The following is a 13,825-nucleotide window of genomic DNA, read 5'->3' as shown; positions in this document are numbered from 1 at the left end:
TGTTGGTGAGGGGAAAAAAAATTAGAAACAGTCTTACCTCCAGCAATCAGACTCCTAGGTATTTACTCAATTGATCTGAAAACTTATGCCCACGTAAAACCCCCACACAAATGTTTATATCAATTTTATTATAATCACCAAACATTGGAACCAAGTAAGATGCCCTTCAATAGATAGACAAACTCTGAAACATCCACACAATGGAGTATTATTCAGCAATAAAAGGAAATGAGCTATCAAGCCATAAAAAGACACAGGTTAATCTTAATTGTATATTGTTAAGTGAACGAAGCCTGTCTTGAAAGGCTACATACTATATGATTTTAATTATGTGATACTCTGGAAAGGGCAAAACTACAGAGATGGTGAAAAGATCAGTAGTTGCTGAGGTGGGGGAGAGGTCACAGAGGAAAAAGGGGAAGAACTGATCTGGTGAAATGTAATCTGTACAATACCATAATGATAGAAATAACACACTGTATTTATTAGAACCCACAAAACTTTAGAGCACAAAGAATATGCTTTAATGTATGCAAAATTTTAAAAGATGATTGAGAAAAAAAAAAAAAGATGACTGAGGTGGAGGATCCCAGGATGGAAGGCAGAATGCAACAAAACAATCTGTTACAACCGGGTGGCTCAGTGGCTTAGCGCCACCTTCAGTCCCTGGTGTGGTCTGGGTGTGGTCCTGGAGACCCGGGATGGAGTCCCACGTCAGGTTCCCTGCATGGAATGGAGCCTGCTTCTCCCTCTGCCTGTGTCTGTGCCTCTGTGTGAGTCTCTCATGAATAAATAAAAAAAAAAAAAAAAAAAAAAGTCAATGAAGGGAGTTGAGGGTCTAGGTTGGTAATTCTGATAGTGCTATACCTGCATACTAGAACTGAATCATTTAAGCCAATGGCAGATGGTAGGAGACAGGTTCTCACTGTTGAAGTGAGAAGTTACAAATAAAACAAGGAAGCAGCTAGAATGATACAATGTAGTAAGGGATTCCAGTTAGAGACATCATCAGTATGAACTCACATTTAGCTTAATGAAAGTTACACAGGAAAATAGTAATAGATACATGTACATACACTGTGAGCATACATATACCTATTTCCCTGCTTTGTCAGCCGAAAAGGCAACACCCAGTAAAAATGAGCACACCTTGCACCCAGACAGTGGCTTGCAATACTATTCTCTAATAAAAGAAACAAGGCTCCTTGGAGATACGGCTGATTCTAGGGTTAGAGTAGAAAATACAGAAGATAAACCTGGAGCATCTTTGTAGTGCCAAAAAGTAAAGAAGTACTAGGGAAAAACCCACCCACAATAATGAGGGAATGTCAAAGGAACACAGGAGCTAACCAAAACAACTCCCAATGGCCAAGGCAGTAACAATTTGAGCACTGAAATAAAGCAGTGATGAATTATAACCCAAAGTATAAGATGAATACCTAGAAGTCCATACGGATAAAAAATAAATAAGTAAATAGGAGAGAAGAGACAAAACTCTGGTTTAGAAGAATTCCAAACAATTTATGCAGATACCTGCATAACTTTCCACTCTTTAAGTGTGGATTGCACACAGTCCACTCCCTCCTAATATAGAAGGGGGTGAATGAATGAATGAATGAATAAATAAATAAATAAATAAATAAACAAACAAACAAACAGAAGGGGGTGGGGAGAACTCTACAAGAGAAATGTGACCTACACACTCCTCAGCCCGGTTATCAAGGTCAATGTTATGTCATAAACCATGTTGATATAACATAACCTTGATATGACATGATGAAAATAACTTATCGCCGTGGTCATCTTCCCCCAAATACATAACCCCAATCTAATCATGAGAAAAACATCAAATACCAATTGAGGGATATTCTACAAAATATCTGACCAGTACATCAAAATAGTCTAGGTCACCAAAACCAATGAGAGTCTGAGAAACCACCAGGGGCAAGAGGAGACATGATTACTAAGTATAAGGTGGTGTGCTGGACAGGAGCCTACAATGGGAACAGTAGATAAAAACTAAGGTTATCAGGATGAAATAGATGTTAATTAATAATACTGTAACAAATTTACCTTAGTAATGTAAGACATTAACAACAGAAAGAAAAAATATGTAGGAAAAAATTACTAATGAAAGTTGTCTCTCCCTCTGCCTATGTCTCTGCCTCTCTCTGTGTGTCTCTCATGAATAAATAAAATCTTTAAAAAAGGAGGGGAGGCACCGCCTGAGTGGCTCAGTAGTTGAACATCTGCCTTCGGCTCAGGTCATGATCCCAGGGTACTGGTGAATCTAGTGAATCTGTTATAATTCACTCTTATACCATTACTTTAGTGAATATGTTAAAGAGCATACCAAATTCTAGTGAACTAATTCTAATTAGTTCCATAGTGAGTAAATGGCATCCAAAAATTTGTGTCAAACAAAACTGGGCAATCAATACACTCATGCATTTTCTCCTTGATGTGTCAGTAAGGACAGTGAATACAGTAAATTTAAAATTGTAGTCTGTCAGAAACTGATCACAGAGATGTGCAGGCGAGTCCCTTCTCCTCTTTTCTTGAGGATGGGAGCCAAATCACAAGTTATTCAAGAATCCCCAGGAATGGCCAAGTGCAGACTCAACTCACAAACTCACACACCACCACCTCCACCAGATTAAAGACAATAATGGCTTTCATCTATATGAACTTGAGGCAGGTCACTGACTTTTCTTGAAGGAAGTTAAGTGGAGGGAGACGGCAGGTAGTTGGTGTCTCTAACAGCTTATTTTCTTTCCCTTAATATCCTGAGAGACAAGCCCTGCAGTAAGACAACCAATGCTGTATTTTTGTGAAGCTCTGCCAGCATCCATTTTTACTGGAGCAATAAAGAATTTGTTTAAAGAATGGCAGTGGAGGGATCCCTGGGTGGCGCAGCAGTTTGGCGCCTGCCTTTGGCTCAGGGCGCGATCCTGGAGACCCAGGATCGAGTCCCACGTCGGGCTCCCGGTGCATGGAGCCTGCTTCTCCCTCTGCCTGTGTCTCTGCCTCTCTCTCCCTCTCTGTATGACTATCATAAATAAATAAAAAATTAAAAAAAAAAAATGGCAGTGGATAAGAGCTTATAGCCCGGGGATCCCTGGGTGGCGCAGCGGTTTGGCGCCTGCCTTTGGCCCAGGGCGCGATCCTGGAGACCCGGGATCGAGTCCCACGTCGGGCTCCCGGTGCATGGAGCCTGCTTCTCCCTCTGCCTGTGTCTCTGCCTCTCTCTCTCTCTCTGTGACTATCATAAATAAATAAAAAAATTTAAAAAAAAAAAAAAAAAAGAGCTTATAGCCCTGAAACACAAGGTTAAGAAGAAATATCAACTTGATCCAACTTACAAGAGTTGTGCCGACGGCGGAAACTTTTGGATTGACTCAAGGATTCCGTGTGCCTGTCCACATAGCTCTTTGAGCACTGCTGCTGCTGTGGAGAAATGGCAACATCCTGACTCTTCACATCTGTCCTCTTAGGGATATTCTGAGGAGCACTGCTGGAAGAGGCTGGCTTCTTCACCAGCTTGCCCATGCCATTCTGGCTGATACCCACTTGGTACCCAACACCAGATGGGCCTAATTCTGTCTGATGAAGGTCTCCAAAATGCTGGTTTTCTCCAGGACCTGGTATCTCCAGAATTTTTAATTCCGTAATGTCACCTGCCCTGAAATACACAAAAGAGTCCAAGTCTCAAAACTTGCCTATGTAACAGTGTCACACCAATGTTCATAGCAGCATTCTCCACAATAGCCAAAAGGTACAAACCAAGTGCCCCCTGTAAGATGAATGGATAAACAAAATACAGCACATACAGCGAAGTACTTACTTAGCCTTTAAAAGGAGAGAAATTCTAACACATGCTACAACATGGATAAACCTTGAAGACATTATGCTAAGTAAAATACACCATCACAAAAGGACAATTATTAAATGATCTCACATACCTAAAACAGTCAAATTCAGAGAAAGAAAGTAAAAAAGTGGTTTTTAGAGCTAGAGGAAGAAGAGATTGGAGAGTTAGTGTTTATAGGGTATGAAGTTTCAGTGTGGGAGGATGGAAAAGTTCTAGAGGTGGATAGTGGTGACGGGTGCACAATACGTGAACATACTTAATGCCACTGATTTGTATACTGAAAAATGGTCAAAACATAAACTATATGTTATGGATATCTCATCACTTTAAAAAATAATACAAGCAATGTAAAAAAGACAAAGCACGAGAGTGATAAAAATGATGAAATTGGGATCAATAGCAACCAGTTACACTTTTGCAGAGCTGTAATTTTTCCCCCTAATTGAAGTATAGTTGACATACAGTATTATACTAATTCCAGGTTTACAACATATGATCTGATATTTATATATACCACGAAATGATCACCACAAAAAGTTTAGTGATATCTGTCACCATAGAAAGTTATTTTATATATATATTTTTAAAGACTGTATTTATTTGACAGAAAAAGACAGCATAAGCAGGGGGAGCTGTAGGCAGAGGGAGAGGGAGAAGCAGTTCCCACTGAGAGTAGGGAGCCCAATACAGGGCTCAATCTCAGGACCCCCTCGGATCATGACCTGAGCTAAAAACCATGCTTAACTGACTGAGCCACTCAAGCACCCTGAAAGTTATTTTATATTAATGACCATATTCCCTATGTTGTCCTTTACATCCTTATGTCTTACTTATTTTATAACTGGAGTCTGTACCTCTTAATGGCAGGGCTTCATTTCATTGAAATAGCAGAGGCAAAAATGAGGAAAGGTGGTAGAGTACTTAAGGACAAGGCTCAGGCACCAACACTGCCCTTTAAAGAGACCTATTGTTGGGAGCCTGAGTGGCTTGGTCAGTTAAGTTTCTCTGCCTTTGGCTTAAGTCATGACCTCAGAGTCCTGAGATTGAGCCTCATGTCAGGTGGATGTAAAGGAATGGAAGAATACATGAAAACCCAAAGAGGCAACAGAGAAACTAAAAGAGGGAACTTCAATAGTTAGGGAGCATCTAGATTAACGTTCAAATTAAGATACTGCAACTCGATTTGGCTATTAGGTCATTTGTAACTTTGGCAAGAGTGAGTTCAACAAGATGGTGAAGTTTGAAAAGTGGGGTAAAGAAAGACTAGAGAATGAGGCCACAAAGGGAATGAAAGCAGACTACTATTTTGCTCTGGAAAGAACTGTGGTATGTATAAAGAGAAGGGAAATGACAGGGCAACAGCTGATGGCTCACACAAGGCGTGGTGGGTATGTTGGTGTGTATGGGTGTGCAGGAGTGTGTGAACTGTGGGCAAAGGCTGGAGAGGGCTTCACAAGAATGCAAAGAGGAAAACAGGTATGAAAGTTGAAAATAAAGACACAAGAGACTGAGAACGGTATGAAAGGAGACCAAAAAGGAGAGTATATAAAGCATATGGGATAAGGCCTGAACACAAAGGGTATGTCTTCTATTGAGACTTCAGAAGGGGAAAGAAATTAAGAATGGATACTCCTACAGAAAAGATTAAATGAAGGTATTGTTCCGAAAGTCAAGGAAGCGCTTATCTGACAGTTGTTTGTTGCCACTGTTCTTGTTTTAACCTAAGAAAGGGAGATTTTTATGAAAAACTGGTGAAAATAGAGATGTGAAGGCCACTGAACTTGAGATCCGCAAAAACTAAGAAAACTACATTCCTATAACTACAGACGTCAGCTACTGGCGACAGTGTGCTTCCAGAGATAAATTATAATACAAATCTACAAAGAGAGATACATTTATGTGGTGGTGGGGGAGGGAGAGATCAATAAAACACAAATAATAAAAGCCTAAGAAAATAGAGGATTCTGAATTTGACTGTTTTAATTAAGAATATTGAGTGTTTGACAGAGATTAGGAAAAGGTTTCACAAACTCTGACCTATTAGCTAATAGTTAATGACGACATAAAGTCCACGCTGAAAACAGCTGCTAGCCTGTAAGAGTTAAGACTGTAAAACCTCACCCCTGACAAGACTACTCAGATGCAGCCCTCTGCAAGAGAATACTGGCCACTGGACCTAGGCTCAAGCTCCACAGACCACCAGACTAGATCTGAAAAACTCAGCAAAGACACTCACCTGAAGGTGACTTCCGGCACGAGGCACTTCACTCCATTGTGGAAAGGCCGGGTGAGAGAAATGGTCTGGCTGACCTGGTCCACCGCGGACACTCGTCCCTGATAGACTCCCAAGCTATCTCCACAGTTGATGGACACAATACTGCCCAGCCAATCCGTAGCCATGATTCTGATGTAAGGCCACTGTCGAGAGAAGGAGCCACACACAGCTTGAGAAACAGACAAACCTTTAATTAAATTCAGCAGAGACTAGGTCAGGCTCTGAACCAGGTGTTGCTTAATAATGCATGTTCTGGGGGTGTCTGGGCAGTTCAGTCCATTAAACATCCAACGTCTGATTTCAGCTCAGCTCACGATCTCAGGGTCGTGGGACAGAATCTGGGGTTGTGAGACAGGGCTCTGCAACCAGTGGGGAGTCTGCTTGGGGTTCTTTCTCTCCCTCTCCCACCTCCATCCTGTGTGCATGCATATTCTCTAATAAATAAACTTTTTTTTTTTAAAGATCTGAGACCTTACAACTGGGGGGAGGGCAGAGGGAGAGGGAGAGGCACAAGGAAACTCCCAGTGAGCAGGGACCCTGCTCCGGGGCTTGAGCACAAGACCCTGAGCGCTAGACCTGAGCCAAAGGGAGGCACCCAGGCGCCCCCAAGTTTTATTTTTCATACTTTATTACTTCAATTAAGGATGTGACAAAATGTGTAGTATTCTTTTTTTCTTAAAGATTCATGTACTGGGACCACCAGTGGCTCAGCTGTTCAGTGCCACCTTCAGCCCAGGGCCTGATCCTGGAGACCCAGGATCGAGAACCGTGTCGGGCTCCCTGCATGGAGCCTGCTTCTCCCTCTGCCTGTGTCTCTGCCTCTCTCTCTCTCCCTATGGCTATCTATCATGAATAAATAAATAAATATCTTAAAAAATAAAATAAAATAAAATAAAATAAAATAAAATAGAAAAAAGATACGCCAGAGAAAGACAAATACCATAGATTTCAATCACACGTGGAATTTAAAAAACAGGGCAGGGCAGCCCGGGTGACTCAGTGGTTTAGCACCAGCCTTCAGCCCAGGCATGATCCTGGGGTCCCGGGATCGAGTCCCACATCAGGCTCCCTGTGTGGAGCCTGCTTCTCCCTCTGCCTGTGTCTCTGCTTCTCTCATGAATAAATAAAATCTTTATTTTTTTTAAAATTTTTATTTATTTATGATAGTTACACACAGAGAGAGAGAGAGGCAGAGACATAGGCAGAGGGAGAAGCAGGCTCCATGCACCGGGAGCCCGATGTGGGATTCGATCCTGGGTCTCCAAGATCGCGCCCTGGGCCAAAGGCAGGCGCCAAACCGCAGCGCCACCCAGGGATCCCATAAAATCTTTAAAAAAATAAAAAATAAAAAAAAGAAGAAGAAGAAGAATTCTCAAAACTCAGTAGTGTTAAAAAAAAAAACAGGAATATTTTTAAAAATCCAATTTAAAAAATGGTCAAAATCTGCCTGTGTCTCTGCCTCTCTGTGTGTGTGTGTCTCTATGAATAAGTAAAAAAAATTTTTTAAATAAAAAAAAATGGTCAAAAAACACAGACATTTGAACAAAGAATATATACAGACAGTCAAGCAAGCACATGAAAGATGCCCAGCATCATTAGGGAAATACAAAGTAAAACTACTGTGACGTATCACTATATACCCACCAGAATGGCTAAAATAAAAAAAATAGTGACAATACCAAGTCCTGGAAAGGAAATAGAAAAACTGGATTCCTCATACATTGTTGATGGAAATATTAAATGGTGTGGCCATTTTGGTAAACAACTTGGAAATCTGGGACGCCTGGGTGGCTCAGCAGTTGAGCACCTCCCTTCAGTCCAGGGCGTGATTCTGGGGTCCCGAGATCAAGTCCCATGTCGGGCTCCCTGCATTGAGCCTGCTTCTCCCTCTGCCTGTGTCTCTGCCTCTCTCTCATGAATAAATTTTTAAAAAAAATTTTTTTAATTGGCAATCGATAAAAAAAATAAACATGCAACTGCTACATGACCCAGCAACTGCACCACTGGTCATTTATCTGAGGGAAAGACTTAAGTTTACACTAACAGCCCCAAACTAGAAAACCCACATGACCTTCCATGGATGAATGCTTAAACTGTGGTATATCCATACCACAGAGAAAAAGTGAAAAAGTCAACTCCCAAAAGTTACATTCTGTATAATTCAGTTTGTGTTAACATTCCTGAAATGGCTAAAGAGGGCAGCCCCAGTGGCCCGGCAGTTTAGCACGGCCTTCAGCCCAAGCTGTGATCCTGGAGATCCGGGATTGAGTCCCACGTCAGGCTCCCTACAGGGAGCCTACTTCTCCCTCTGCCTGTGTGTCTCTGGCTCTGTGTGTGTCTGTCATGAATAAATAAATAAGTAAAATCTTAAAAAAAAAGAAAAGAAAAGAAAAGAAAAGAAAAGAAAAGAAAAGAAAAGAAAGAAAAGAAAAGAAAAGAAAAGAAAAGAAAAGAAAAGAAAAGAAAAGAAAAGAAAAGAAAAGAAAAGAAAAGAAAAGAAAAAAGAAAAGAAAGAAATGACTAAAGACATGGAGATGAGTGGTTCCCAGGGTTTAGGAAGGTATGGAGGCAGGAGGAAAATGAGAATGGCTATAAAAGGACAATAAGACAATAAGGGGATCCTTGGGTGGCTCAGCGGTTTGGCGCCTGCCTTTGGCCCAGGGCGCGATCCTGGAATCCCAGGATCGGGTCCCACGTCGGGCTCCTGGCATGGAGCCTGCTTCTCCTTCCTCCTGTATCTCTGCCTCTCTTTCTCTCTGTGTCTATCATGAACAAATAAATAAATCTTTTAAAAAATAAAAATAAAAGGACAATAAGGGGATGTCTGGGTGGCTCAGCACTTGAGCCTCTGCCTTTAGCTCAGGGCATGATCCTGGAGTCCCAGGATGGAGTCCTGTGTAGGGCTTCCTCCATGAAGCTTGCTTCTCCCTCTATGTCTCTGCCTCTCTCTGTCTCTCTCTCATGAATAAATAAAATCTTTCAAAAAAAAAAAAAGGACAGTATGGAGGATCCCTGTAGTAATGGGAATATTCCGTTCTTTGATTGGTAGTGACACGGTACTATAATTTTTTGAAGATGTTATCAATGAGAAAAACTGGGAAAAGTATATGAAATCTTTCTGTATTATTCCTTAGAAGTGCATACAAATCTACAATTATCTCAAATAAAAAGTTTAATTGAAAAAAATCAAAAAAAAGAAAAAAAATCAATGTCTTCTACAGCATTAACAAAATAAATGAGGAAATCATGTATGATATCAATAAATATAGAAAGATAGGGGCACCCGGCTGGCTTAGTAAAGCATGTGACTCTCGATATTGGGGCTAAGGTCAAGCCCCACATCGGATATAGATTACTTAAAAATAAAATCTAAGATAAATGCATAAAGATAATCCAACAAAACTGAACACCCATTCATGTTATCAAAAAGGGTAGTGGTGGTATCTACAAAACAATTACAGCTAACACCATATTAATGCTGAAATAATGAATCCTTTACCCAAGACTAAGGACAAGGCAAGGATGTTCACTTTCACCACTTCTAAGCAACATTACACTGTACATCCCACTCAGTGCAATAAAACAAGAAATAAACACAAAGAGGGACACCTGGATGGCTCAGCGGTTGAGCTCTGCTTTCCGCTTAGGGTGTGACCCTAGAGTTCAGAAATCAAGTCCCACATCGGGCTCCCTAAGGGGAGCCTGCTTCTCCCTCTCCCTTTGCCTATGTCTCTGCCTCTCTCTAGAGTATCTCTCATGAGTAAATAAAATCTAAAAACAAAAAAGAAAGAAACAACAAATATTGAAAAGAACTATATAAATGACTTTTGTTTTTAAGATTTTATTTATTTGACAGAGAGTGCACAAATGAACAGACCAGCAGATAGAAGGGAGAGAGAGAGAAGCAGGCTTCCCACTGAGCAGAGAGCCCAGTGTGGGACTCAATCCCAGGACTCTGGGACCATGACCCAAGCCAAAGGCAGACACTTAACTGACTGAGCCAACAAGGCACCCCATAAAAAAAAAAAAATTAAGATTTTATTTATTTGAAAGAGAAAGAGACTGCACACATAAGCTGGGAGAGAAGCAGAGGGAGAGGGAGAAGAAGGCTATCCACTGAGCAGGGAGCCCCAAGTGGGGCTCAATCCCAGGACCCCAGGATCATGACCTGAGCTAAAGGTAGACACTTAATTGAGCCACCCAGGCACCCCTCCAAAAAGGTCTTTATTTATAGCCATACAATTGACTGTATGTAGAAAACCCTAAGAAATGTACCAAATAAAAAATTCCTATTAGAATTAATTTAGCAAGGTCACAGGATACATGCTGAATTAAAATAAACAGTATTCTTTACAATAGCAATAAAAACTGAAAATGAAATTTTAAAATACTATTTATAATAGTATTAAAAAAACATAAGGTACTTAGGACTAAATCTAATGAAACACGTGCAGAATTTCTATAATGAAAACAATACGAGACCCCTGAGAAAAATTAAAAGACGACCTAAATAAATGGAAAGATGCACCACCTTTGTAAGTCAAAGGGCTCATTGTCAATTCTCTCCAAACTGATCTACAGATCAAACACAAATATCGATAAAAATCCCAGCTGGTCTTTGTTTTTGTTTTTTTTTTAAGATTTTATTTATTTATTCATGAGAGACGGGGGGGGGGGGGGGGGGCAGAGACACAGGCAGAGGGAGAAGCAGGCTCCATGCAGGGAGCCCGACATGGGACTCGATCCCGGGACCCCAGGATCACGCCCTGAGCTGAAGGCAGATGCTTAACCACTGAGCCACCCCGGCATCCCTGTCAACTGTAATTTTAAATAGACACTGATATCATTCAAGTTTATATTGTTAATAACAGAATTTTTTTTTAATTTTATTTTTATTTTATGATAGTCACAGAGAGAGAAAGAGAGGCAGAGACACAAGCAGAGGGAGAAGCAGGCTCCATGCACCGGGAGCCCGATATGGGATTCGATCCCGGGTCTCCAGGATCGCGCCCTGGGCCAAAGGCAGGCGCCAAGCCGCTGCGCCACCCAGGGATCCCCAATAACAGAATTTTTAATAGTTTCTTTCTTTCCTTCCTTCTTAAAGATTTTATTTATTTATTCATGAGAGATAGAGAGAGAGGCAGAGACACAGGCAGAGAGAGAAAACAGGCCCCCTGCAGGAGCCTGATGTGGGACTCGATCCAAGACCCCAGGATCACACTCTTATTCAAAGGCAGACTCTCAATTGCTAAGCCAGGCATCCCAATTTTTAATAGTTTCAAAATGTGGACTGCCACTTCTACATTAATAGAAGCTTTTTAAAAAGTAACTATTCAGGACGCCTCGGTGGCTCAGTGGTTTAGTGTCTGCCTTCCACCCAAGGCGTGATCCTGGAGTCCCAAGGATCAAGTTCCACATCAGGCCCCCTGCATGGAGCCTGCTTCTCTGTCTCTGCCTCTCTCTCTCTCTGTGTGTCTCTCGTGAATAAATAAATATAATCTTTTAAAAATAAAATAAAAGCAGTGTTTAGATAGTCTGTGTGGGAAGGGCTTTCTACTCTTCTTTGTGTACTTACTATTTTTCTATCAAGGTATAATATATATAGTAAGTCAACATGTTTTAAGTGTACAGCTGAATCAATTTTTGCATACTAATTCACCAATATAACCTTCATTTAAGACATCAAATACTTCAAACATCAGAAAAGATTCCACTGTGTCCCCAGAAGAGCAGCCATTATTCTGACATCTAACACAAAAAATTAGTTTAGTCTGTTTTTGAACTTCATGTAAATGGAATCATAAAGGTTCTCCATAAAGAACCAAGGTTTAAGTTCTTTTGCTCAATATTATACCTGTGAGATTCATCCTTGTTGCTACAAGCAGCAATAGTTAGTTCATTCTTTCTCTGGCTACATAGTATTCTATATGCCTCAAAGTAAGTATTCACCCATCCTACTGCTGATAAACAATTGGGTTATTTCCACTTTGGTGGGGGAACTATTATGAATAAAGAATTAAACCTTTTTAAAAAAGATTTTACTTATTTATTCATGAGAGACAGAGAGAGAGAGGCAGAGACATAGGCAGAGAGAGAGGGAGAAGCAGGTTCCATGCAGGGAGCCCGATGCGGAACTCGATCCCAGGACTCTGGGGATCATTCCCTGGGCTAAAGCGCTGAGCCACCCAGGAGTCCCAAGAATTAAACATTTTTGTATTTGTGGGGGCAAATGTACCCATTTATGCTGGCCATATTACACAGGAAGCCCTAGAGTATTTATGGACTACTTTGCTCAAATGCTAAACTATCACTTTTTCCTCGTTAAGGATGAGACTTTTCTGTATTTCCCTTATAAGAAGTCTTCAGATAACAAAGTCAGGTATCCCTAAATGATCTTCCACCCATAGTGCAACTGAGGCAGTTGCCAAAATAATTCATAAACCACAAAAGAACAACTTGCCAATTACAGACTAATCAACTTCCATTTTATCTGCCACATCAGAAAGACATCATTCAGATCCAAGGAAAAACTCTGGTCCACTAAGGACAATCAACAGCTGTGGAGGAGTAAGTGATTAGTTACAGGCTTCTGAAAAAACAGATATTTTTCCACACATTTACCTAGAAACCTGCTTAATCAAAATTTTGAGATTGGTGGAAATCATTAAAAAAAAAAAATCTAGTACCAAAAAAAAAATCTTGTACAATCCAAGTACTAATTCTAGATCTTCCATAAAAATCAGCATAGTGAAAAGGGCACAGATCTCTGAGGTCAGGCATCGTAGGCTCACATTCACTTCTGGACTTCACCATTTCCGAGTACCATGACCTGGGCAAATTATCCTAATTTGAGTCTCAATTGTCTCAACTATAAAATGGTAATTAACACCAATCATACCACCACCTCACAGAACCACTGTGAAGATTAAGTGAGATAATCAATATAGTTTCTATCATTAGTAAATTTTATTTCAAATGTCTCCTTTTAGCAAAAATATTGACCAGATAGATGGGCAGCCCAGCCCAGTGGTTCAGCAGTTTAGCACCGCCTTCAGCCCAGGGCCTGATCCTGGAGTCCCGGGATCGAGTCCCAGGTCAGGCTCCCGGCACGGAGCCTGCTTCTCCCTCTGCCTGTATATCTATCTCTATCTCTATCTCTCATAAATAAAATCTTAAAAAAAAAAAAAAAAAAGAAAAAGAAATATTGACCAGATAGGGGACTTGAGTTATAACCCTAGAAAAATCATTATGGGACAGCCACTTTCATTCTCACCCAAACAAAACTACAAAAATGCAACTACAAAAGCTACAAATTCTATCTTGGAAATGAAGTCCCAATTTTCAAACTGAAACACATATCTTTAGGGTTATGCAAAAATATGCAAGCAAGGCAATCAATTTCCACACTTTCATAAACCTGATCAGCCCACATAACTGGATTATCAATCAAAGATTTTCAATCCTAGTATGTATTACTCTAGGACAGGAGTCTGAAAACTATAGCCCATGGGCCAAATAGGGCCCACTACCAATCAAGTTTTATTCGAACACACCCCACTTAGGGTGCCTCAGTGGCTCAGTCAGGTGAGCCTCAGATTCTTGATTTTGGCTGGGGTCCTGAGAACCAGCCTAGAGCACAGCGTGAAGTTCACCTGAGATTCTCTCTCCCTCTCCCTCCC

The 13,825-nt window shown here is 40.8% G+C and overlaps 1 protein-coding gene across 3 annotated transcripts in view; it reads right to left on the bottom strand.

Moving 5' to 3' along the window:
* The window catches only part of EDC3 (enhancer of mRNA decapping 3), a 49,423-nt gene that overhangs the window by 30,656 nt on the left and 4,942 nt on the right, over window positions 1–13,825 (bottom strand). For all 3 annotated transcript variants that reach the window (XM_055319797.1, XM_055319798.1, XM_055319799.1), the window contains exons 3-4: window positions 6,108–6,289; window positions 3,363–3,682 (exon numbers count right to left, since the gene is read on the bottom strand). In XM_055319797.1, the coding sequence (XP_055175772.1) occupies window positions 3,363–3,682; window positions 6,108–6,271 (484 nt within the window). In that variant the 5' untranslated portion in view covers window positions 6,272–6,289. The remainder of the gene's footprint in view (window positions 1–3,362; window positions 3,683–6,107; window positions 6,290–13,825) is intronic.

Source organism: Nyctereutes procyonoides, unplaced genomic scaffold, assembly GCF_905146905.1.
Source record: "Nyctereutes procyonoides isolate TBG_1078 unplaced genomic scaffold, NYPRO_anot_genome, whole genome shotgun sequence".
Classification (NCBI taxonomy): Eukaryota; Metazoa; Chordata; class Mammalia; order Carnivora; family Canidae; genus Nyctereutes; species Nyctereutes procyonoides.
This window is presented reverse-complemented; position numbering and strand designations above follow the sequence as displayed.